This window comes from Panthera uncia, chromosome F1 (genome assembly GCF_023721935.1).
Source record: "Panthera uncia isolate 11264 chromosome F1, Puncia_PCG_1.0, whole genome shotgun sequence".
Classification (NCBI taxonomy): Eukaryota; Metazoa; Chordata; class Mammalia; order Carnivora; family Felidae; genus Panthera; species Panthera uncia.
The window spans coordinates 51945858-51971287 of NC_064813.1; the positions used below are offsets into that span (position 1 = coordinate 51945858).

The window sequence follows — 25430 nt, forward strand, 5'->3', positions numbered from 1 at the left end:
CATATACTTACATATGTATAGACTCAGCAATGTGGTTTAGATCATTCTGTTTATATTTACCCAGGAGACAGATTATTTCCTTCTCATTTACTAAATTCAGACATTTCCATCCTTATCTCAAATGAACTTTCTCTGAAATGTTTTACGTATACACATGCGCGCGCACACACACACACACAGGTTTTATTTATTTACCTGGTGGAGTCCAAGCTACAAATATGGAATAAGGCCCGATTACTGTGCTATTACACGGAGGCTGGATTTCCTCTGGTGTGAATACAGGTGTTTGTACAATGTAATCACCACTAGGGCTGCTGCCACCCCCATTTGCAGCTTCCAGTTTATAAATGTATCTATATTAAAAAGAAAGGATTGTGATAAGGCAATGCATAAGAGATGCAAACGGTGATTTCTGGCTTTTCTCTCCATTGTTTGGTCGACAGTTAATGACAAAATGCAAATTCTCTGCTCCTTGTCCAGAAGCTTCACTCTTGACTTGATAGTTTTTTTCAAAACATGCATCATTCTCTCCAGACTGCCTTATTTCTGTTCTTCTCACTTTATTCCTAACCCTCTAGTAATCAATAACTTTTCATAAAGATTTCAGGAAAGTCCTGGAGTGTGCCTCTAGATTGTGGAGGATTCAAATGAATCTTTCCCATTTTTAAATGGGTTGGGGTTCAGGGAAATATGTTCAGAGGAAGATGTTTCTAAATTGATCTGCTACTCTCCACAATAAAACTGAATTGATCTCTGCTCTCTGCAATAAAACATCTGTTGATTGAAGATATATTTTGTCTTTGCTGAGAAATGAATGGGAATGAATTGCAAATATGCGGAACTTTTTCCCCTAAAATCACTCTACCTATATATAGTGTAGCAAGCAGAGAAAACATTATGCTAGAAGAAAAGGTAGTTGATGTCAAACAAAACCCCTTAAATCTCTTTTATTGTTGGTTTAAGAATGCATGTTTTTGAAGATAATTTGATAATTTCTAAAGCTTAATACTTTGTGTATTTTATATACTTAAAAATCCTCATGCTCTTCTGTCAAATAGAAGACTACTTACATTTTTTTAAAGTGTCATGAGCCACCTGGGTGGCTCAGTCAGTTAAGTGCCCCACTCTTGATTTTGGCTCATGTCATGATCTCATAGTTTGTGAGTCTGAGCCCCGCATCGGGCTCTGTGCTGTGTGGTGACTGCTTGGGATTCTCTCTCTGCCTCCCCCCACTCCCTTCTCTTTCTCAAAAATAAATAAACTTGAAAAAATAAATTAAAAATGTCATGTACTCTGAAGGCTAAAGTAATGAGTTAGCACTTGAGTCTTCAACATCTGAAATGAACTAAAAGATCACATCAGCTATGAAATGGCTAATGAAAGAGATTAGTTAACCTATTAATTTAATATTGTTTCATTTAGACGGTGCCTTGGTGGCTCAGTCTTTAAGCATCTGACTTTGTCTCAGGTCATGATCTCACAGTTCGTGAGCTCAAGTCCCATGTCAGGTGAGTTTGGGTACCAGTTTAGGGGAGCTCCAGCCTTGCTTTGGGTGAGCACAAGCCTTGCTGTGGGTAAAACATGAACCAGCTTTGAGTGAGCGCTGCTTCTCTCTCTCTCTCTCTCTGTCTCTCTCTCTGTCTGTCTCTCTCTCTGCACCTCCTGGGATCCTCTCTCTCTCTCTGCCCCTCACTCACTTGTGCCTCCCCACTCTCTCAAAAATATTGTTTCATTTAAAGATGCACACTTTTTAAACCTGAAAAATGTAAAATTCTAACTATATGATTGGTAAAGTTTTCTTGGAGTTTACCTGCTGTTGGGCTCCAGGTTTTTATCAGTGAAATTCTGCTCCTCATTGCCACCCAGGAAAACCAAGGTTCCATTACGACTCAATTGATATTGAGAAATGAGGCCATTGGGCTTTTCTGGCGGACTCCAATATAATTCCACTGTCGTAGAATTGATGATAATGTGTCGAGGTGTCACCCAAACTCCTGGAAAAAATAACACAATGAGGTTTTATTGTTAGAGTAAAATATACACCTTATCAAAAGTCACACCATCACCTCACATACTATGATAATTTTATTTTGTTGATAGAAAATTTCATGGTAAAGCAAAAAAATACAGTTTCCATACTTTTGAGGTAAAATAGACAATTGGGTATAAATATATTTGTCAATGCTTTGATTATTTCATTTGTGAATTGCCTTTAGAAAGTGAATGCCAGACAATTAAGTGGTAGAAAATTTCTCTATCTTGGCTGTTACTCTGACTTTAATCAAGACCTGAAAGACTATCCAGGAATTTTATTTTTATTTTATTTTTTTAATGTTTATTTATTTTTGACAGAGAGAGATAGAGAATGAGTGAGGGAGGGGCAGGGGGAGAGGGAGACACAGAATCCGAAGCAGGCTCCGGGCTCTGAGCTGTCAGCACAGAGCCCGACGCGGGGCTCGAACTCACAGACTGAGAGATCGTGACCTGAGCCGAAGTGGGACACTCAACCGACTGAGCCACCGAGGCGCCTCAAAGACTATCCAGGAATTTTAAACTTTGATACCTACTTATGTGGAATATGTAGAAGTAATCATAATACAGTATTTACCTGAATTTTTAAATTCAGCGAGTAACATACTTTGCCTTTGCCTCTCTGACACCATGTGCTATGCTCTTTTTCATCCTTTTTCTCATTTACTGGCTCCTCTTTCCCTACTGGAACTCAAAATTATGTGGTGCTTCAGAGACCTGGCTCTCTCCTCTCCCTTATTCTTCCCTCTTCTTACTCCTTCTTTCTAGGGGATCTTCATTTAGTCTCAGTTTTAAATACCATCTCTATGTCGAACATTCCCAAATATGGATCTCTAGACTGAGATTATCTCTTGGCTTCAAGCTCATGAACCCAACCGTCAACTTGACACCTCCACTTGGATGACTAAGTATGAAAGACTTAAAACATCCAAAACAGAACTCTTGGTTTTTCTGTTATAATCTAGTCATCTCCCAATTTGGACCATTTTCTTGGTCAAAACCCACAAAATGTTATTCTTGAGGCTCTCACTGTTTTCACCCCCAAGTGTAATGTGTCATCAAATCCCGCAGGTTCTACCCTGAATATACATAGTTCTCTCTACCTTTATGTCCACCTCTTCTGATCCAAGATATGTTGCTCTCTCTCATGAACTTCTATCACAGCCTCTAAACTGGACTCTGTTTCAAAACTTGCCCTTCTCTATTTCATCATAATCTTTGCAAAGTGTAGAAGGTTTGCACATAAGTTATTGTAATCTTTGTAAAATATACAGCCCTTTTGAAATTAGTCACACAATTCCAATTCCTTATGATAATCTGTAGAGTCCTGCATTTTTTCTGGCTCTGGCCTACCTGGCTCCAACCACAAGAGACTCCTTCTATCCCCAGAATGTTTCCTGTTCTTCCTCACCTCTGAGATCTGCACTTCCATTCCTTCTGCCTGGAACACTTTTGTTCATGACAACATGACAATTTTGCAATTTATCCTCTTAGTTCAGTGGCCTGTGTGACTATAATCATATCAGGGAGATCTTATTTGACCAACCTTCTCTAACTATAACTGTAACATTTTCTAGAGTGATCATAACCTAGTTTTTCTCTATCCTATGTCTTTTTCTACTTCCTCTTAGCACTCATAACACAATAATCTTTTTTTTCTTGTATTATCATTATTTCTATGTTGTTAACACTGCATGGTCTACTTCTTTCTCCTGCTTCAATATAAAGTTAGCTTCATGAGGGCAGGAATCTTCTATGTATTTTTGTCAATGTATCTTTAGGGATAGATAGCACAATGCCTAACTGATATTGAATAAATGAATTTATTGCAAATACATCCAGCAAATTACTATGTTAAGCACTATAGACAGTTCTAGTTCTAGGAATATAAACATGAGTAAGCTCTGGCTTGTTCCTGTAAGGAATTTCCTCTTCTGCATAAAAGTTAAAATATACACACAAACAACTGTTATTCAAGGTCAAACATTCAAGCACTCTTACAGATGTACAAACATATTGACGGAGAACCTAGGCAATGAGGAAGATCAATCCTACCATTTCATGTTGTCATCTAGGTATGCTCTGAATAGACACTGTAACTCTCTTCTTCAGCTTTTAAAAACTCATGCAATATTAGGTTCCCTGCAATCAATAGTGTTTGGTTGATTGTATCTCTGGTGTAAGTTATCCAGTAAGGGATAAGATTTCAACACTTTTAAAAGAAAAATTTCCGGGACATTCAAAGGCAATTTATTTAGCAACATCCTGAAAGAATCAGGATACATTTTTAAATGGCTCAAACTTGCTAATTTTCTAAGGAACAACTTATTCCTGAGAAGATAGTGTTCATTTTGTTCTGAAAGTTTACTCTTAGATACTTGGATAAATTCACCAATCATAGTATACAGTTATGTCTGGGTTTCTCTGCCAACAGTTGGTAGATGAATCAATCATCTAGAGTTCTGACTCAAAGATGATATTAGTTTGTTGATTTAAGAGATAAAGTATAAGTTTTACTTCATAATCTGCTTCCTGAAGTCCCATATTTCTCACCTTGGAGGGTGTATACAAAATCACCAAGGTGCTAGAAAGTCTATTGCTTAGTTTCCACTTTGAATCAGTAAATACATCCTGTGGATATAGAGTTAATGAAATAACATGAATAAAAATCTTGGGTTTGCCTCATGTTTTAAATAAAAATTGAGTTTGATATTTATACAAGTTGGTGAAAGCTCTGGTCATGTTGGTAATAATTCTGTGTCCATTGATTTGATTTATAAGAGGAAACAGAAATGTGTAAAAAATACTAAGTACTATGGTTTTATTTGTATAATGGCATGGGGACACGATTATCTTAGCAGTTGCCAGAAATCTTTGATAGAATAAGACCCACTTTTGGTGAAATGTTTTATGAATCCCAAGTAGAGAATCTGCCTTCCTCTCTGAGCATGAGTCTCAGGTGGCATCAGAAAAAAACCTATCGTATATAATAGAAGGACAGAACTGAGAAAACTCAAGGGAAGGAAATGGGTGGTCATGAGAGAAATCATCTAGAAGGCAGGTGGGGGGCAGGTAAACTACACGAGAGGTATGAGAAGAAAAGGTCAGAAGGAAATCTTGGTAGATCTTTTGCAATAGCTACCAGAAAAGGAACATGTCTACTAGATTTGTTTTAAATTTGTTTTGAGTGCCATGCAATATTACCTGCTTATTTCTCTACAGATCTTGATTCCAATTCAAAAATCCCAACATTTATTGTGGATTGACTTTCCTTTGGAAGCTAGTGAAGGGACCCTGTTCTGTATTGGCTTATGTCATGGAGGCCTTGACTTTTAGATTATTATTAATTGTTAATTTATTCATCCAACATTCCACTCAATTTTGTGTCACTTTCTGTGTTGGGCACTGTGGATGTGGGGGTAAAGACAAATAGTCTTTACCCTTTAAGGACCCCATAGTATTGTGGTGAATAAAAATGAACAAATACAAATTTATAATCCAGTTTGCTGAGTGCTGTAAAAAAAGAAGCATAGTGCTTTAGAGCACTTAGGAAGGGTATCAACACAGACTGGGAGTAATATGGGGATAGAGGGGAAGCAGGAGAATTCTAGAAGGGGAGAGATGTGAGTCCAAGTTTGAAAAACTGGGAGTTAGCTGAGTTAGTGAGAATGTAGGGAAAGAAATCAAAACTGTGGGAAAGCCACACAAAGTCTTTGAAATATGGGTAAGTATGGTAGAATTCCAGGTACTTCAGCATGACTGGTACATTGGAGGGCATGTGAGGAAGACAGAAAGATTCAACAGATTGGCAGAGTTTAAAGTTTGAGGGGTCTATTTTGCTTTACTAAGAAGATGTGGATTTTTTTTTCCTGGAAGGAAATGGGGTTTTATGGAGGTGACTTGGCACAAGGGAGGAAAGAATTGGAATGGGAATATGAGGAAGAAGAGAAATCTCTAGAGGCAGGAAGACTAAATTACGAAAAGTTATAGGAGTCTGAACTAAGGCAACACCAGAAGGGATGGAAAGGAAGAAAGCATTTTTAAAAAATCCTTAAGATTTAAAATTACTAAGATTTTATGAAGAACTACATATTACAACCTAAAAAAAAAACAAACAGAGAAACATCGAGAAGGCCCATTTTGGGGTTTAGGTGATGAGGTGGATGATTATACCTGAAGGAGGAAAAAAAGAAAGAAAAGTAAGTTAGGAAGTGAGGAGAGAGATTTTAAGAGTTGAATACTGAGGCTGAAGTATTTTCAAAACACCTAATAAAAACATCTATAGACTGGTGGGTACACAGACCTTGAATGAGTGCAGGCTTTGTGAGAGCTGTATACTTTGGGAGATTGTACTTGAGGATTCCAAGGGAGACCGTGTAGTTACAAGTACAAAGACTAGAGGAAGAATCTAACAGTTAAAAAAAGGTGAGAGGAAGAGAGATATGGAATGTGACTGAGGAAGATTCATCTTCCTTTCCTTTTTCCTTTCCACGTTATCAATGCTAGAGGTAAACACGCCTGCAATTTTGCATGATTGAACCGTAAAATTAATTAGAGTTGGCTGGTATGGCAGCAATTCTAAAAAGATGGAACAAAAATCCAATTTGAACTCTTCCTATTTGACTAAAGGTACACAATTTTCTATGAGGATAAAATTGTAGAGAATTATGTCCAACTTATCAATGGGGTAGTAATATACATTAACTTTTTTCCCCTGGATTGAAAATGAGAGAAGTAAGAGGAGCTCAGGGTGGCTATGAAACGATGTTTCTTTTAATTCTCTCCATATTCACTTAGGACACTCAAGTGTGAGACCTTCAAAGTATGTCTGATTTACTCAGGCATTTTATAATTAGTTATGCTTAGATTATTAATTTAATGGGATATAACATGTTTATTTCCACTTTACAGTACAACAGAACTTAATGTTAGTCCTGATTTGTTCTCTTCCAACCCCCAAGTTAAGTACTCAGACTACATTTATGTCACATATAGGTTATTCACAAATGGCACTTATACCGCCAGAAAATGGATTCTAAATCCATGTTTGTTCTGCAGGGGAAAGCCCATTTCGTTTATTATTCCTTTGCACAGTTATTTGTGTTAAAGGAAAGGTGCATAAAGTTAAAAAAAAAGAAATCAAGTAAAACATTTCTCATCTCACACTCCCGTGTGTGGTTGAATGTAATTTTTTCAGTCATGAAATCTGAGCTCTTTAAATAATTTTTTGGGGGGAAAGGTGGGAAAATAGATGCATATTTTCTAAGAATTTAAATATATGGATTTGATGAGTACACTGAAGCAAGAGACCCTGTTATTTTACCAGGTTTGAGTTGCAGCCAAAAATGGTTGATAGATCCTTTAGAAATTATCCATTATCATCAAAGTATCCATTTGATAGTTTACCTTTCCAAAAAATCCACTGCTGGTTTCTTCCTTTCAAAGGAACACTAAGCTTTTTGACATGAAACATTCTTTATATAGAAAACATCATTAGTGAAATCCTGGTGAGGAGCCATATGCCCCATATGTGGAATTTTCCATTTTATTCCCCATTTACTGGTAGGAAGTTCAGGTCTAATATTCTGAGGTACAACAATCCCTTTCATTAGAAGAGTAATGGACAAGCAGTTCAGGACTCTCCAATGGTAATTAACATTATATTTCTGTTTATAAACTCATGTATGCCTCTGTTTCCCCCACATTGAAAACAGGCAGACAATAAAGATGAACAAAATAATTAGTTGATCACTACCCCAAGCTTCTGAGGTTATCTTTCTTCTAAAAGTACATGATAACACCCACTCCAGTTCCCAACCCATAGGTAACCGTTGTTATGTACATATGCTTCCAGAATTTTTTCTATATTTTTATTTACCTATAGAAATGAATATTATTGCCAAAGCATTTTTATACATAAAAGATACCGTGCACTATTGCAGTTTTAATTTCCTCTTTATATGGTTAGATTGTCTCATTCTTTTAAAATGAGGCATGGAGTTTCATAATGTGACTATACCTGAATTTATTTAGCAATTCCCCTACTCATAGACATTTAAATTACTTCCAACTGTTTTCCATTAAATAAACAAACAAAAATGCTTCAATAAACATCCTGGTACGTGTCTCCTTATGCATTTGTTGAAAGTGTGATTTTCTGACATAGACAATGAATGTGAAACTGCTGTGTCATGGAAAATTAACATTTTAAATTTAATAGACATTGCCAATTTGCCTTCCAAGGTGATGGCCCCACTTTACATGTCCTCAGTCTGTGTTTGGTTCTTCCTCTCCTTTATTGTGAATTTGTTAAAATCTTTGTTCTTCATGGTCCATCTCAGAACTCACTCTCGCACCACAAAATATTTTTGATTTTCATGATGAGTTATAATCTCTCCTTGTTCAGATTATCCTGAGCATTCTGTTCATTTTTAAATTGAAGTACCATTAACATACAATGTTGGGGTACCTGGGTGGCTCAGTGGGTTAAGCGTCTGACTTCGGCTCAGGTCATGATTTCACGGTTCATGAGTTCAAGCCCTGGAATGGGCTGTCTCCTCTCAGTGCAGAGCCTGCTTTGGATCTTCTGTCTCCCTCTCTCTCTGCCCCTACTCTGTTTGCGCTTGCTCTCTCTCTTTCTCTCTCTCTCTCTCCCAAAAACAAACATTTAAAAAACAACAACAAAAACATGCAATGTTATATTAGTTTCATATGTAAAACATATTGATTTGGCAATTCTGCACATTACTTAATGGTAAGTGCAGTCACCATTCGTCACCATACGTTATTACAATATTATTGAACACTTGTTTTTTCTTAAAATCACTTTTCAGATTCTCTGTCTTTATGTAAGTTTGGGAAATTGTACTGTGTCTTCAACTTGATGACAAGTTCATGATAGTGAATATTTAAGTCGGCTCCAGCAGTGAGAATGTACTTGTCATATAACCGGCATTCCAGAGATGTTTGATTTTTGATTTTTTTTGAGAAATTTTATATCAAAGTATATAATAATTTTTATCACAGAAAAGTAAACTGAAGAGGTTTAAAGAAGTGAAAGCAAAATTTATGTTGGGTGGCTTATAGTTGAACCAAACCTGAAGAATGGCAGACTAGAATACAATTTTATTTTGTACCTATCGACTTTATTCCTTCTTTGTTTTACATGAAAGGGTTTATAGAATTCACTTCCAAATGCTATATGAAAACTTCTTCTCCCAAATCATGGATATTTTTTAATTACCTTCAGGGGCTGCCTGCAGTGTCTGACCTAGAAAAGGCTTGCTTGAAGTGCATCCAGCAGGTGTACAAGCTGTAAGTGTGAAGCTATAGTTGGTGTATGGCTGGAGACCTAGAAAGAGCAAACAAGAAATAAAGTGCATCTTGAGAGGATTATTTATTATCAATTAAGAACTGGAAGTAACATGTGGAGTTGTAGATATGATTTCCAAAATTTTAAAAGCAGAAAACATTTTCTAAAGGAGGTATGAACTTCACAAGCAGTTCAGTATTAATCAAAATTTCATTTATCTCTGATAATCATATATTTTCAGCCTTAGCAGAAATCTTAAAATTCATGTCATCCATCCATCCACCCATCCATCCATCATGCATCCAATCATTCATCCATTTATCCATCCATCCATCCATCCATCCACCCAGCTATCCATCCATCTTTCTCTTGATTCCCTTGTACAAGAGGTCATTGAAGAGGCTGCCTTGCCTAGTTGATCAGAGTACTCATCTCTCAAAGAGCCCATTCCATCTTTAGAGCTCTAGAGTTTTCCTTATTTTGTTTAAAAGTCCTTTCTTATATTGTGGCGATTTCTTTCCATCACTTGCACCCCTAGGGAGATATAGAACAAATCTAATTTCTTTTCCACATGACAGTTCTTCAAATATTTGTAGACAGTTATCAAATCCCCCCTGAGTCTTTTCTTCTCCAGGCTAACTATCCCAGTTTCTGCAACAGCTTCTTATATGAACAGAGGTAGAAAAAAATAAAAATAAGGTTAGATCCAAATAAGGTTAGATCCAAAATCAGGTTTAGCCCCAAGCCATATTTAGCTCATATTCACACCAACCCACTCTTCTTTTTTAAGTTTACGCTACTTCACCATATGTGCCAATAGAATACCATCTCACACTTCTGTAGTGTTTTGGAGGTATGTTGGTTTTGTCTTTACACATAGATTGAACATAATTTGATGAAGGAATAGTGTTTATTGTATTCAGAATATGACACATCCCAGTAGTTGTTCAATAAGTTCTCAGGATAAATAAGAATGGCAAGCCATATATAGTAGAAGTTGCATGTTGTTAGACCTCACTACTCCTTAGCTGATGACCTTGGGCAAGTTACTTAGCTTCTCTTTGCCTTGATCTACTGATCTTTAAAGATGGGAAAGATAGCAGCTAGGTTTGAAGGCTTTTGAGAAGATTAAATGGGTTACCTAGAGAACTACTTTATTTGACCAGAAGCGGCCTTAAAACTCAGCAGCACTTGACAAGGAGCATATGGCGGCTAAAGCTTCTTGCCCTTGATTCTTGGAAAAATTCAAACAATGCCAAAGGTCAAAAATTTTCCTTTTCTTAAAGAATAGGACTTCATCTATATGTCAAATAATTGGGCTAATATATATAATTATTATATTAATTTTTCATGAATACTGAACTACATTTTTATATCTATATTGCTCATTTGGCAGGTGAGTTTTTCCAGAGACATTCCTGTGCCACTCTTTTGCTTTATGCAGATTTCTCCTCAAATGCTACATTTTAAAAGATTTTGGCCACTTTATCGACATACTACATCCATCATTTCATATTCCCTCAAATTACTTCCTTCTCCCATAGCTCTCAACATTATCTGATGTTTTATTACATCTGTTTATTTATTGTTTGTCTCCCCCTCTAGGACATAAGCTCCAAAAAAGCACTAAAAGATACTATATCTGAAAGATACCACTGTATCCTTCAAATAATGGCAGGCACAAAGTAGGTGCTGGTTAAACAAATGAAAAAATTAACTGGTTTGTTTAGAGTTAGAGCAATAGTCTGGGTTCTCTGCTAAAGCAATAATGTTCTGCAGCTGGAGCTGTTCCAGGATTCAGCTTCAAAGCCCTTTGTGTTTCCACATCAATTTAGTGATAAGATTCAGATACTTATTTGATTGCAATCTTCTATTTGGTTGCTATGGGGGATTTACATAATTTTGATATTTACTTGATTTGTAGATAAGAAATGTGATGAAAGATCTAAGCCCCACTGAAGCCATATATGTTTGATAAAAGCTTATGGGAAAATACTAAAGATTATAAAATAGAGAGATCAAAAGAAAAAGGGAGGAATCATCTAAGAATGAAGGTCAGAGACCGCAGTGGCGGACTGACTTAGCCTGGTGATGCTCCCTCTTTACTCCTGCTACTGAAAAAGGGGACCTTGACCCTTGTAATACCAATTCACCTGAATATCTTACTTTCTCACTTAGAATGTAAGCCCTTTGAGAGTAAGGTTTATGTCTCTGAGTGTTTTCCTTTTTTAACCATTGTTTTCCAGTTGTAAGTGTTTGATGTTTGTTAAATACTGTTTAAAGAACACAAAGCCCATGAAAGTGCTCCATAAAATGTCAGGCTATCATGTTCATGATGTCCATCCAAAGTGTCATCGGACAAAACAGGCCCTTCCTCATAAGTCCATGAGTATCTCAGCCCCCAACATCTACTTCACTGTGTAGGCAATTGTTTTCTAGTTACAGAATATTATTAAAATAATACAAAAATTAATGTGATGTGTAAACAATAAATATTTTATAGACTTTTTTCCAAATGCCTGACTAAGTATGGCTGGTAAAAGTGAAACAATGCTTGTTCTTTCTCTGGAATTTTCTTATTAAATAAAAACAAACAAATAAAATGCTCCCCCTCCTCAAAAGAGACCCAATTCTCTTCTTCATTTTGTGTTCTAGCTGGTCTGATATAAGACATGCAATGACCATTGAAGAATATTTTAGGATGCATCTTAGAAAAAGGAGAGGAAATTTGTCACCACAGAGGTGTACTAAAGTCGATGAGAGGATTGAGGGTATTTGCAATAAGGATAGTCGCTAAAAAGAAAATTGATGTATATAAAAATAGAAATTGTCCTTTCCCTACAGAATCTTTCTGAACTGAGCTGAGTGGTATCCACTTTATATATAGCCAAGAACACTAGAAGACAGTACAGCAACAGAGTAGCTAGCCAGTTAGGAATTTTTATAGATTAAGGAAGGTGTGCCAGGGAGTCTGTTACAGGTGTTTAAATTGAATGGTATGTGTTGGCCTTGCAGAGCATGGGGCCAGGTCTAGTAGAGGAATATTTTGAAGCTACTGGGGTACCAGAATCAAGGGGAGAGGAGGTAGAACTGAGCGCTGGGTAGAGAGCTTACTTTGGGAAATCAGAGGACTTCAAAGTCATCACCATTCAGGAGGAAGGGATGTGAGGAACTAGGGAAAGAAAACAAAGATGGAAGGGCAAGAAAGGCGAGAGCGGGAGGCATGGGGCCTTAAGTGAAGGAGGGAAGGACAATGGATTTAATCTAATTCACTAGTAGTTTGTCCTCAAGGTTGTGTCTAGCCCTGATATATGAATATGGTGGTCAATTTAAAGAGCCATATGGAACATAGGTAGAAATATTCGGCTCATTTCAACTCACATTTGCCAGCCTGTCTCATGCAACTCTACATCTGCTATGTTTATCTTTCAGAGTACACTCATACTTCCTTTTATAACAGAACTCAAGGTTTCCTTGTGGAAACCAGTCTTTTGGCTACTACAAGTCTTTGTGCTTTGTTTAGGATTTTCTCCACCTGGATTGACTACTCCTGGATACAGTTCCACATTCCTTTTGCAATGTTAGCTGCTCAGAATTGACTATGTGACCTCATTTAGGCTAATGCAAAGTAGGCCTTGAACTCAAACTTTCATTTTTACTGCTGGTAGTCCTTTGTTCACCACATAGTGCTTGAGAATGGAGAACTTAGAGGTGAAAAGAAATTGGGTCCTGGAAACCTCATCTCATAGCCTTGAGTCTACATCTGATTTTTTATTTACATGAGCCACTTAATGCCCATTTGTTAAGCCTGCTTGAACTGAGTTTTCCGTAACTTGTAAGAAAAAGAGTTCTAAATGATATTAATATTATAATTACTAATAATGTCACACTGGCACACAAGTTCAGATTCTTGTATGTTACATAAGGGGACCATGAGCAGCTGTGATTACCCTACGCATGTTAGAAATAGTTAGTTATGAGATTCTGGGAGACAGAATTAGCAACAACATGAAAAGGGTTGGTGAAAAAGTGAAGAGGTTTCACCTTGAATATCACCAGGACAGGAATAATTATTCCTGCCTCACAGGTAAGAAAATACTGAGGCTCAGAGAACCAAATGTTCATACAGTGAATGGAGCTATCAGGTTGGGGTGGAGAGAAACCCACAACTTTAATACCAAGCCCTGTGCCCTCCCATCACAGAAGAGCTGCAGCCAAGCACATTGAAATTTGTGAATGACTTTGAAGATGAAACAGTACCTGAAAGATGTAAAAGTGGTAGAAACCATTGCAGTCATTCTTAAAATGAAAGAAATATGTTGAAAGCATTTAGTTCAAACATCAAGGCAATAAAAAGAAGTATAAAGTAAAACAAAAAATAAAACTCAGGGGATTTTGTTGTTCCATTTTTGCTCTTTTCACTGGACTCTGTGCATTAATCAAATATATTTTATAAGAAATGGAGTTATTTTTAAAGAAGTTGATTACTCAGTTACATAAACAACATACTAGCTGAAATTTACTGAACACCACTTGCAGACCTTCTCCTGTGACTTCCTGGATATTAACACAATCAAAACCCTCACTAAACCCCCTGGGTCACTGCAATTATCTGCTCATTTAACAGGTAAGGGAGTTGAAGCATAGAGAGTTGGAGGAACTCATCTATTATTACAGAGATCAGCTTAGGTGAGGTCAGAAGTCTGGGCACCCAGGCTGAGAAGTGTGGGCCAGAGAAACAGGGTCAGGCCTCTGACACATAAGGAAAATAATGACATAAGTAGCTCAAAGCCCAGTGAAACTTTCGGTGTATATGTATGTATGTATGTATGTGTGTATGTATGTATATACACATCTCCAAGTGGGAATGTATATTTAAGTATTTCCATTTTGAATATTTCTACAATTCATGTACCAAAGGAGTGTAGCCTCGCTGTTAGGAGGGAAGCATGTGAAGTTAGACTCTTTTGGGTTCTAATCCTTTACCTTCTTACTTATTAACACCGTCATGGGTCAGTTTTCTGAACTCTAGGTGCCTCAGTTTCCATAACTGTATGCTGTGGACATGATGGTATTGACTGCTTAATTGGGCTACAGGCTACCTTGAGGGAAGGCAATATCTGAATCCATAATTGTCTACATCCTATTTCTTAGGTCTTGCATTTTTCATATTGTCAGAAGACTAACTTACTAAGAGGCTTGGTTGAAATAATCTGTAAGGAAAGCATCGACTGCCATCAGGCATAAATGATTTACATGAACTGGATGACCTTTCATATATATGACTCTGTAAAACTCAATAAAATCAACACATTTCAACTGGACTTTGCTGCCATTTTAAGTAAGTCTCTATTGGTAGTCCTTAAAATGCGATATATATGAAATATTAGTAACAGGCAATGAAAAGGGCACACCAACTGAAAATGACTCATGAATTGATCAGGATGAGAAGAGGGAAATAAAGAGATGTCTCAGAGGGACCATTCTGACCGTAGCTTAATCCTGAAGTCCAAGAGTCGAAGGAGAAAAGAAAACATCATTCAAGTGCTCGGCATTGAATTAAAAGAGTAGGAGATAGTAGTTGTAGAGAAGAGAAAGGCAAATGCATGGAGAAAAGCCAAGCATTTAACATTTCAGTGTAGTGGAGATTACGGTGGCTGCAAATTACCTGAATTTCCCTACAGGGAATCATGTTCTCTTTTAGAGGAAAGAAGCATACTATAACAAAACTCATTATAATTACACTTTCAAGTAACATTACATTCAGGAGTAAATGTGTGTTAAAAAGGACTGCCAAAGTCTACCTATGAATCATAAAAATATGATTTGGAAAACAGAATCAATGCTTATGTCAATGTCAGTTACATTTGATATACTGTTTTTTAAAGTGTATTTATTTATCTTGAGAGAGAAAGTGACAGTGTGAGTGGGGGAGGGGCTGAAAAGGAGGGAGAGAGAAAGACAGAGAGAATCCCAAGCAGGTTCCACACTGCCAGCACAGAGCCTGATGCAGGGATTCAACCCACGAAGGAGTGAGATCATAACCTGAGCCGAAACCAAGAGTCGGACGTTTAAACCACTGAACCACCTAGGTGCCCTGACATTTGATATACTTTATGAATATCAGCTTGTTTCTAATTTTTAATCTCCAAATAAATAGTCAGGGAAAGGCATTTTGTCCATTATAATTTGAGATCGTAAGTGCTACTTCAAAGCATTCATTGGGCTATTCCGTAATGTCATCTGCTATTTTCTAAAGAATTACCAAATAATCCTACAAAATATGTAATTCTGCAAGTTCCTCAATCATTTGGTCAGTGATTAGTTCAAGGGCTGAGATTCTTGGTTTCTTTAAAAACTTTGTGGTAGGTGGTTATCAGATATTGTACACGTTTTGGGCAAGAAGCTTGTCCTGGCACTAATTCACCCAAATTGGATGTTTGGGCAGGGCCCACGTGAATCTACATGGAGTCTTGCTGATGTGAAACGCTTCTTTCTGCCTTTAGCTGCCTTGGATCTCACTAAGTGATCACCTTCAGAGCATCTCTGTTCATGGAGATTCCCAGAAACTTTCAGCACCCACTGGCAACCTTGGCTATGATGGATAGAATTATAGCAGGATTCCACTTTAAATTGATAATTCTATGTGAAAATCTGGATGTTCAAAAATGGAACACGAAGATACTGTGGAATTGCTTTAGAGACTTCTAACATGCATTTACATTATGAGTGTTTTACAAAATTTGATTAAAAAATGTGTTAGGAGCCCACATGCTAGAGTCCCCTTTTCGTGACAGTACCACCCACCACCGTCTCAGGAGCCACGCATCCCAGTTAGCCAAGTCCGTTTCTTGCCCATTTGTGAGCCATTGGAAAGGAATGCTTCCTGTATCAATGCTTCAAAGTACAAGTTCAATTGACGGCTCATGAACGGGGCATCAAAGCATCAAAACAAAGGGACTCTTGCATGGCAAATGCCTATGAGATAACCTCACGACTTTGGCTTCTGACTGCTTGCTACAAGCTTAAGTGTTTCTTGACTCAATTTTTTTGTGTGTGAAATTTCAGGCCATAGTTTAGGCCCCCCTCCCCAATATCATAGTAATCAGATTCATCCCAAGAAGCACTTCCCAGGTAAGTTACTTCTTGGCAGACTCTCTTTCCAAATACAGATCAACATTAAAACGATTACTAAGATAGTCCAAGAAAAAAAAAAACCCTTGCTTTTGCTTTTTGTAACGCTGTTTTAATAAATAGTTTCCTTCTCTGGAGTCTGGTGCTATACTAGACAAAAGCCACTTTTACTCTATATTTTCAGTCCGAGTCTTCTCTGGAAACAAAGTGAGGCATCAGGAGGCAGCTAAGTCTGATGCTGCTCAAATACTCGACAAGAACATATATTGCAGAGAGAGCAGGAGTTATTTAGAACTCTTGGAACAAAACAGAAACAAAGATTGCACAGGCAAAGAACCTAAAAGTATCTGGGATTTCAGGGGAAAGATTCTTTTTCTTTAAATATTAATGTCCAGGCAGCTGTGGAACATAATTCTTTGGCTGTAATCTTCTATTTATAAGAATGATTTTTAAAAGTATACAAAAGTGGTTGATATTCTGCAAGTATTGATTTTTCATTTTGCAAATATCCAGGCCCAAAGTTCTCCTCAGAGTTGGAAAAATGAAAACAAAATGAATTGTCGTATCTATTTTTGTAGGTCGGATGCTTGGTAGCTGGGGCACACGCAGTGTAAAGCAATACATACAACCACAGAAGAGAAGCTCCCGGAGTTGTTCCAAGGATATGATCACTGCCTGAGTTTGCTTCCTGTTTCGGTTCAAGAAACATGCTGCCAATCAGTCCAGATTGCCAGAGATCAAGGCTGGCTTCATGGGTGTGTGACCTATAGAGTACCCAAGATTCCAGGCGGTTCTAGGTGGGACTGAGGCTTGATTCCATGCTCTGGTTTTAAAAATTTTTTATGATTCTTTTTGAAAACTATATTCTTTTCAAAAAAATTTATTAAGTTTTTACTTTTAATTCTAGTATAGTTAACATACAGTGTTATATTAGTTTCAGGTGGACAATACAGTGATTCAGCATTTCTGTACATTACCCAGTGCTCATTGTGGTAAGCGTACTCTTAATCCCTTCACCAATCTCACCCAGCGCCCCCAATCCCCCCTCTGGCAACCAGCAGTTTCTTTTCTATAATTAAGGATCTGTTTCTTAGTTTGTCTCTCTTTTTTTCCTCTTTGTTCATTTGTTTTGTTTCTTAGATTGCACATATGAGTGAAATTATATGGTATTTATCTTTCTCTGACTGACTTATTTCACTTAGCATTATATTCTTTAGTTCCATCCATGTTGTTGCACATGGAAATATTTCATTTTTTATGGCTGTATATATTCCAGTGTGTGTGCATATATATAAAATCAAATTTTACATATATTGAGATATATATATATATATATATATATATATATATATATATATATCAAATTTTTTTATCCATTCATCTACTGATGGATAGTTAGGCTGCTTCTACAATTTGGCTATGATAAATAAAACTGCAGTAAACACAGGGGTGCATGTATCCCTTTAAAGTAATGTTTTTGCATGTTTTGGACAAATACCCCATAGTGTGATTACCAGATTATAGGCTAGTTCTGTTTTTAGTTTTTTGGGGAAACTCCACACTGTTTTCCACAGGAATGCACCAGTTTGCATTCCCACCAACAGTGCATGAAGGTTCCTTTTTCTCCACATCCTTGCCAACACTTGTTTGTTGTGTTGTTTATTTTAGCCCCTCTGATAGGTGTGAGGTGATATCTCATTGTAGTTTTGATTTGCATTTCCCTCATGATGAATGATGTTGAGCATTTTTTCATGTGTCTTTGGCCATCTGTATGTTTCCTTTAGAGAAATGTCTGTTTATGTCTTCTGCCCACTTTTGAATTGCATTATTTGTTTTTTTGAATGTTGAGTTGTATCTTAATGATTTTTGAACAAAGGACCCTATGTTGCCATTTTGCCCTGGGCCCTGAAAATGATGTAGCCATTCCTGCCTGAGACCTAGATGTATTTGACAGTCTGATTTTTGTACTCAATCAAAATGGAATAAAAACATTCAGACACTAGTTTCCTATTTAATATCTACTCACTCAACAAATACTTTTGGATACTTAATATGTTAAGTGCTACGATAGATGCCTATCACAGTATAAGTGATACAAGGGAAAACAGGAGGCTACTGTCTCTGTCCTTAAAAAGCTCCACCTACTAGCTCAGGAATAAAGACAAGAAAAAGGATATTGTGATGAAGTCTAATAAATGTCCTGAGAACCAAGTGTTGCATACTATGGAAGTACATAGCAGAGTTATCTAAATGTAAAATCCCCTTATAAAGAATTTCCACATTTTGTGATATTGATGCTCAAAGTATGTTCTCCTTTTTTTTTTTTTTTCCCAGAAATGATGCGTAGATATCTGTTTCACTACAGTAGTCACGTGGGCTACAACCTGCATTGTTAGGGCACATGCTATTTTAGCACAGGTTTTCATGAGCTTCTCGGAAGATGCAAAAGAAAGGCAGATTGTTCTGTCCTTGCTAACTTAACGCTGGTGGGTCTTCCCTTTTTAAGTAAAATGCAATGATAAGCAACTTTTAATAGATTATTTTGAAAACACTTCTCCCTGAGTTAAGAGACACATAAGCCCTTATCAAATCTGCTGCGAAAGAGGACATGATTAATTCATTTTGTTCTCAGTGGCCCTAATTATTTAGTTAATCCTTTCTCCATCTCTTCTGCCCCAGTGCCCACACTAGGAGGACCATCCATAAAGCCGTGGTAACCTGAAGAGAAACAATGCCCATAACTGACATCCTGATTGTTCTGTGCAGGATGGTGGACCTGTTTAGTAATAAATGATATGAAAAGGTCTTTTATTGACAAGCTGCCATGTGCTGTTTGCATTAGCGAATATGAGAAGATGATGGCTGTTCCTCCTTCGTCCCCATGGTATTCAGCTCAGTGAGATAGCAGAAAATGCTTCAGTTTACTTAAAGCATTGATAACACCTCTAAATAATTAACTGAGGACTTCCTGTCTTCAATTACTTAATGCTTTTTTTAACATCTTGAGAGGATTATAAGCAATTTATGGATTTCACATGATGAGTGCCTTCGCCACTATTCCCACAAAGCATTTACGGGATCATGTTTCTAAAGCTTTGAGGTAATTAAAAATAAGCATGGAGACAATGGGGCTGAGGCAAGGTGCCTGCTTTCCCTTCTGTCATTTCTAAGGACCTAGATTTCAGGCTCCAGAATGACTCCGGGTATAGCTTCATTAGCGTTTGACGGTTACTTAGAAAATGCCAACGTTTTGGAAATGATGAGAAAGTCAAAACATTTATCCCAGCGGGTATAGGCAGCTCTTCGATCAAACATTTGGGATGCGATGTAAAATAAATTTGGTTATTTTAGTTCATTCCACGATCTCAATAAAACAGTCATTCATATCATAAAATACATCCATAGTGAATTTGGTCGGTCAGTGAGCTACAGAACTGATTTTTTCCTGGCAGATAAGACATGTGAACGCTAACATATATCTCAGGTTTTAGATTACCTAACGCCTAGCACCATTGCCGTCCCATAGGAACCGCATATGGGAGGCTCTGTACTTGGTCAGGTTTTGCTGAACGAAAGTTTTCTTCTTCATTCAACAAAGACATATTTCTCTGTAGGGCTGTATTGCCTGAGTGGAGTACTCTCTAAATCCATTTAAATGGTACAGAGGGGCAAACCAAATGAATTCCAAAGTCTTCTTTTCATTTTATGATGTTATAGACAGCAAAATCATATAGAAAAACTTTAAAATATTTATCCTAATAAAAGAGAACTTCTGCATCAAGTTACGTGTATGAAATCCTCTCTGGGACGAAAATATTCATTAAAAATGACAATGAAAGGAAGAACTGGGGGGAGAGAGGGTGTTTTAAAGAAAAATCTTTCCAATTATTTTGTAACTGATGAGTCTATCAATCCTGTTGGTTTGAACATCGCGTTAGGGTTTAGTCTGTCGGCAAGTCAAGTCAATGCTGGTTTTAAAAAAATGCAAACCACTACAGCTCACAGTTCAAAGCCCATGCTGGCTCAGTGGACAGATACTGGGAGAAAAACATTCTGTAACACTGTATCCCAGTTTTTTTGTGAAACCTTTACTGATACAAAGTCTAAATGGCTTTCCACACTCTGTAATTGACACTTCATTTTCCACTCCAAGTCATTGTTTTGATTTCCCCCAGCAGCATTCTTTAGAGTTCTGCTGTTGAATCCTTTGTGGTGTATTTGCAATTAGTTCTTAACTTTTCAGTGTCCCCTATTACTGGGGGCTTCCTGAGAGCAGCAATCTTAGTTTAGAGCACTTACTGTACTACCTCCAACACAGCAAGTGGGCAACAGTTTTGTTTGTTTTTTTAAAGAATGAAACAGTACTCTGATTTCCTTATAGATGGAGGCAGGGAATGCCTTGGGCACCCTGAGTATGTCACTTTCCTTCCTCATCTTTTAAGTGTGGATATTAAAAACATCCCCCACTTACAGGGATGTAATGAGAATCAAATGTGTCCAAATGGAAATGGTTCTTTAAAATTATAAAGCACAATATAAATGTAAAGTTGTGTTTTGTAAAACAACAGGATTTCAACTACTGGTGATCAATTTCACTTTCAGTGAAATGAGATATAAGAAATAAATTTAATAATCTGAATTGATGAGGGCTTTTTCCATCTGCATTATCATTGATCCAGCTCAGGACCTTCAGATAAGGAATGCAATGTGCGAGTCTGCAAATATTTATTAAGCGCCTTCTGCAGGCTTATGGCATTTCTGGAAAACAGTGGTCAAGTCATTGAAAACATCTGTCAATGAATGCCGGCTTGTGTGTCAGGGAATTGTAGAATTAAGAGCAAATCACGATGAATTGATTTTTCCACCTACATAGTATAACTGGTTCCTTCTCTGAGGAAAACTCAGCCACACTCTTCCAGACCTTTCTGTGCTTCTTTATGAGTTTCATTATCTCTAGTATCCATGCTCCCTGCAAGGTATGGGGTCCAAAGAAAGAACATTCACTCGGGAGGCCTTGGAGGGAAGCTTCTGACAAGGGGGGTGGCGTGGAGTAAGTTTGTAACCTCTTGCCTATGGTCTCAGAATCTCAATTTACACAACTGTTTGCCATGATTCGGTAGATCCAAAGAATGAACTAAATTACTTAATCTCTCACAGTATCTTTTTCTGTAAAATGGGAGTAATACCTCTCTTTCCCCCATAGGTCTGTAGTGCCTGCCAAGTGGCTCGTGTGAAATTCACTTGTTTGGCATCTATGAACATTTGTTTGGCATCTGTGAACCATGTCAAGGACTGTTCTAGGTGCCAGAAGTACCACATTGAACTAGGTAGAGAAGACCTCTGCAATTCTGGAGCTTACATCCCAGTGGGGGGAGACATAAAAAGCAAAGAAAAACCAAGCACTCTCAGGCAGTGAAAGGTCCATGATGAAAATAAGACAAGGGGATGTGGTGGCGTATTAGAGAAACTTCCTTAGACTGGGGAAGTCAGAAGACGCCTCTCTTCTCTTCAGAAGTGACATTCAAACCAAAACATGTTAATTATTATTATAATGACTTCTAGTAATTATCTGACATTATACTATTATACTGTACCATTATATTATTATGAAAGTTAATTATAATAAATGCTCTAGCAATAAAAATAATACAATTACTATTAATTAATGTTCATAATAACAAATTGTCACAAACAGTCACCTGTCAACTATTCTGTGTATTAGTTACCCACTCAGTAGATAAACGCTCGCCTCTGGCTGATTTCACCCTACTCTCCAGTGCATTCTTGGCTATCCCAGTCCCATTATCTATGAGTATATCCTTGGGGAATGAAAATGCATCTTACCGTTTGTCTGAGAAAAAAAAAGAAGTTAATACTGATGCAAAAACCCTACACATAATGCATATCAAAGCCAAATATAAATTATTTCTGAAGTTATCTGCTGTTGTGGCTTATTGCTGCCAGTGTGGGCTCTTCTATTAGCATGGATAAGTGGGACCTGACCATATGTCAGGAGAACACGTCCTTTCGAAGTGACCTCATATATCAAATGCACACCCCTGGGATGCTTTGCCCCCCTAACCACAATGACAGACTCTTCCGGTAGGTTTTCCTTTTTTTTCTTTTTTTTTCACCTGTGACCGTATGCTGCCTCCTGTCAGCGGTGCCACTGTAGATGAGACCTTTCCCAACCTGCCTGAGCTGGTACTCTTTAATGACGCCATTTGGTTTCTCGGGGACACTCCAGCTCAAATGCAGAGACTCCGAACTGGGCGCCGTGACTCTCGGTGGCTGGACAATCTGTGGACTTCCTTGGGTAGTAGCTGCAACTACCTGAAAACATAAGAGTTCAACAGCAATTTATGGTAATAGTACGCTAGGTATCCCGGTCAATGAGAATGTCACTTTTGTTTTAAAATGTTGTTGTCTGGCATATCATTAGCAGGGGCTTGGAGAAACAGTCCCCCCTTTTTTATGCTTTTCCTCCCATCCTATTTAAACAATGAAATCTGACCTTGAATACATTCCATAAGTCTCAGACTACCATTTATCACAACAGGTTCAACAACAATTTTGATGACAGAGCACAGCCCTCAGTTTAAGCAAGGAAAATCTGGCTGGCAGACTGGCTTACTAGAGAACTCTTGATAACTCTCTTCCATATGGCTCATCAGTGTCTTTGCATTTTAACAGCCTGATTTTGTACATTTTAAGCACCAGTAAATATGAAGCAAAACCCACATCTGAACTTGCTTGCATATAATATGCTTTGAACAGTATAAATGGGCAGGGTTTTTTTTTTTTTTTTTGGTATTCTTCCTGTGATAACCCAGGATGACTTAACAGTGCCCGTGCCAGTGTTCTAGAAAAAGAACTGAGTAGACAAGGAAAAAAGGATCAATCCACCAGTCATTCATTCAGCATTATCAAAATATAATTTTGAACAAAAGTTAGCTGCATTTCTTTTTTCACAGAATTAACTCTGCTTTCACTTTTTAACCAATTGTTCTGGCATCTGGTAGACAGGAGCTGCACCTACGTAAAAAGAGCACAGAATTGTTCCAGGAACGTTTGGACCATAACTTTTGATTGGGCCAATCAGCTGCCATCTGTCTAAATCGTGGCACGCTCAGAGATGTTTCTGGAGGTCTGTTGAATAAAAAGCTGCGCATATGCACTGCGGCTGATCCATCTGACTGAATGTTTTACTTGGATGGTTCCGGAACAGTGTGCGAAGATGATGCTCTTCTAAAGTTGTAACGGCATGAAAGGAATCAGAGCTGTTGTGTGTTTGTTTCTCCTGAGTTTACTCTGACTAGGTTGGCTTCTGTGAAATGACTCTGTCTTTATTTTCCTCCTAAATGGTTTGACTGTTTCTTTCCAGTCTCATCTGTGGGCTCTTGCTCTCAGGAGCGCTCCCAGTGTTCATTGTCTGTGTTCTTGTTTTTGTCTCTCTCTCTCTCTGTTCTCCTTAACGACTCTTTTCAAACTCCTTGCTTTCTAGATCTTTCTAGATCTAGAAAGATCTTTCTAGAAGATTCAATCACTTTGTAATCCAGCTTCTGACTGAATTTTCACTTGAGGTGCCAAATAATAATTCCTTCCACCATTCTGCTACCTGCTCCTTCTTTTAAGTACATTTTTAAAAGCTTTTAAAATTTGAATCTTACTCTCTATGTTCAGATTTTCCTTTAATTTTTTTTATTTGCTAGCAGGATGGCACCATGATCTATAATTTGCTCAAGCTAGAGATCTCAAATATATCCATGATCCTTTCCTCTTATTCCCCTGTGTATAGTTGACACTAAGCCCTGTAGATTTTGTCCCCCAATATCTGCTGTATCTTCTTGACGTTCTCCATTATGACCCCTGTTGCATGAATTCGGGTCCTCGTCATTTCTTGCCAGGTTGTAGCAAGAGTTTTGGTATCAGATTATTTTCTATGCCAGGCTCTTTTGCCCCTTTCTCTGTTTTTCAAGAGCAGGTCATCCTTGTTGAAGTGGTGGTTAAATAGAAACCCTTTTAAACTGAAGAATGATTTGATAATTATTATGAGTTTATGGAAGGTCATCTAAAAATAGTCGGCAGAGGAAAAATGTGATAAAAAAGGGTAACACTGGTTCAAGTTTTCTTTTCTTTTTTAATTAATGAAACATTTATATTTGCATAACTTTGATAAATTTCAGTGATCTCTCCTTTCAGGCATGAGGATTAGCAGTCGGTTGAGATGGCACCCTACTTACCACTGCATCGGTGGGGATATTGTTTTCTGCTGTTGGAAAAATCATTCACGACCTGGATATCCAGATAGTCGTCATCCTGGCTACTTCTGTCTGGGGTTTAGGTACCTGCCCTTACCTTGCTGCTGACGGCACAGCCAGCAACCGTGCATGCTTTCAGCTGGTATGAATATTCCTGAAATGGTTGAATTCCCTTCATATCAGAGAAGCTCAGTGATGTTCCTTGAAAGCATTCAATTCCATTTCGGAGAAGAATGTAGTAAATAATAGGACCTAAAAGAGGCAGAGAGATGCCCAGATTTGAGTATCATATCCTTTTAACTATTTGCAAACAACTTAACATGTCTTGGAATTCTAAGGAAATGGGATAATATAGCATTATTTACTTTTAATTTGCTATTGTTTTTGCTGTGTTCGAGCAATGACATTCACTCTTACCGAAGAGAGGGACTCTGGACACAGACAATTAAAGAGACATATATGTTTATTTCCCCCTACTGCCAAGCAAAATTACCTTCAATATTAAAACTATTTTGCTTTCCTTTAACAGTCTTTGTTTGTTTGAAAGAGCTCAGATGTATTCTAGGATTCAAGAAAAAATTGGGGGACTAAAAATTTGCAGGTCCTATGTTACAAAAAGGAAGATCAGTAGGCACATACCTACAGTTCCTTTTACCAGCAAATAATTTTTAATGGTTAGATGCATGCCTATT

The 25430-nt window shown here is 37.5% G+C and overlaps 1 protein-coding gene across 1 annotated transcript in view; it reads right to left on the minus strand.

The window, feature by feature from the left end:
• USH2A (usherin) overlaps positions 1-25430 on the minus strand; it is a 733950-nt gene that overhangs the window by 129048 nt on the left and 579472 nt on the right. Inside the window, exons 53-57 of the mRNA XM_049634559.1 lie at positions 24836-24990; positions 22612-22810; positions 9275-9382; positions 1811-1994; positions 196-353 (exon numbers count right to left, since the gene is read on the minus strand). Coding sequence (XP_049490516.1) covers positions 196-353; positions 1811-1994; positions 9275-9382; positions 22612-22810; positions 24836-24990 — 804 coding nt within the window. The remainder of the gene's footprint in view (positions 1-195; positions 354-1810; positions 1995-9274; positions 9383-22611; positions 22811-24835; positions 24991-25430) is intronic.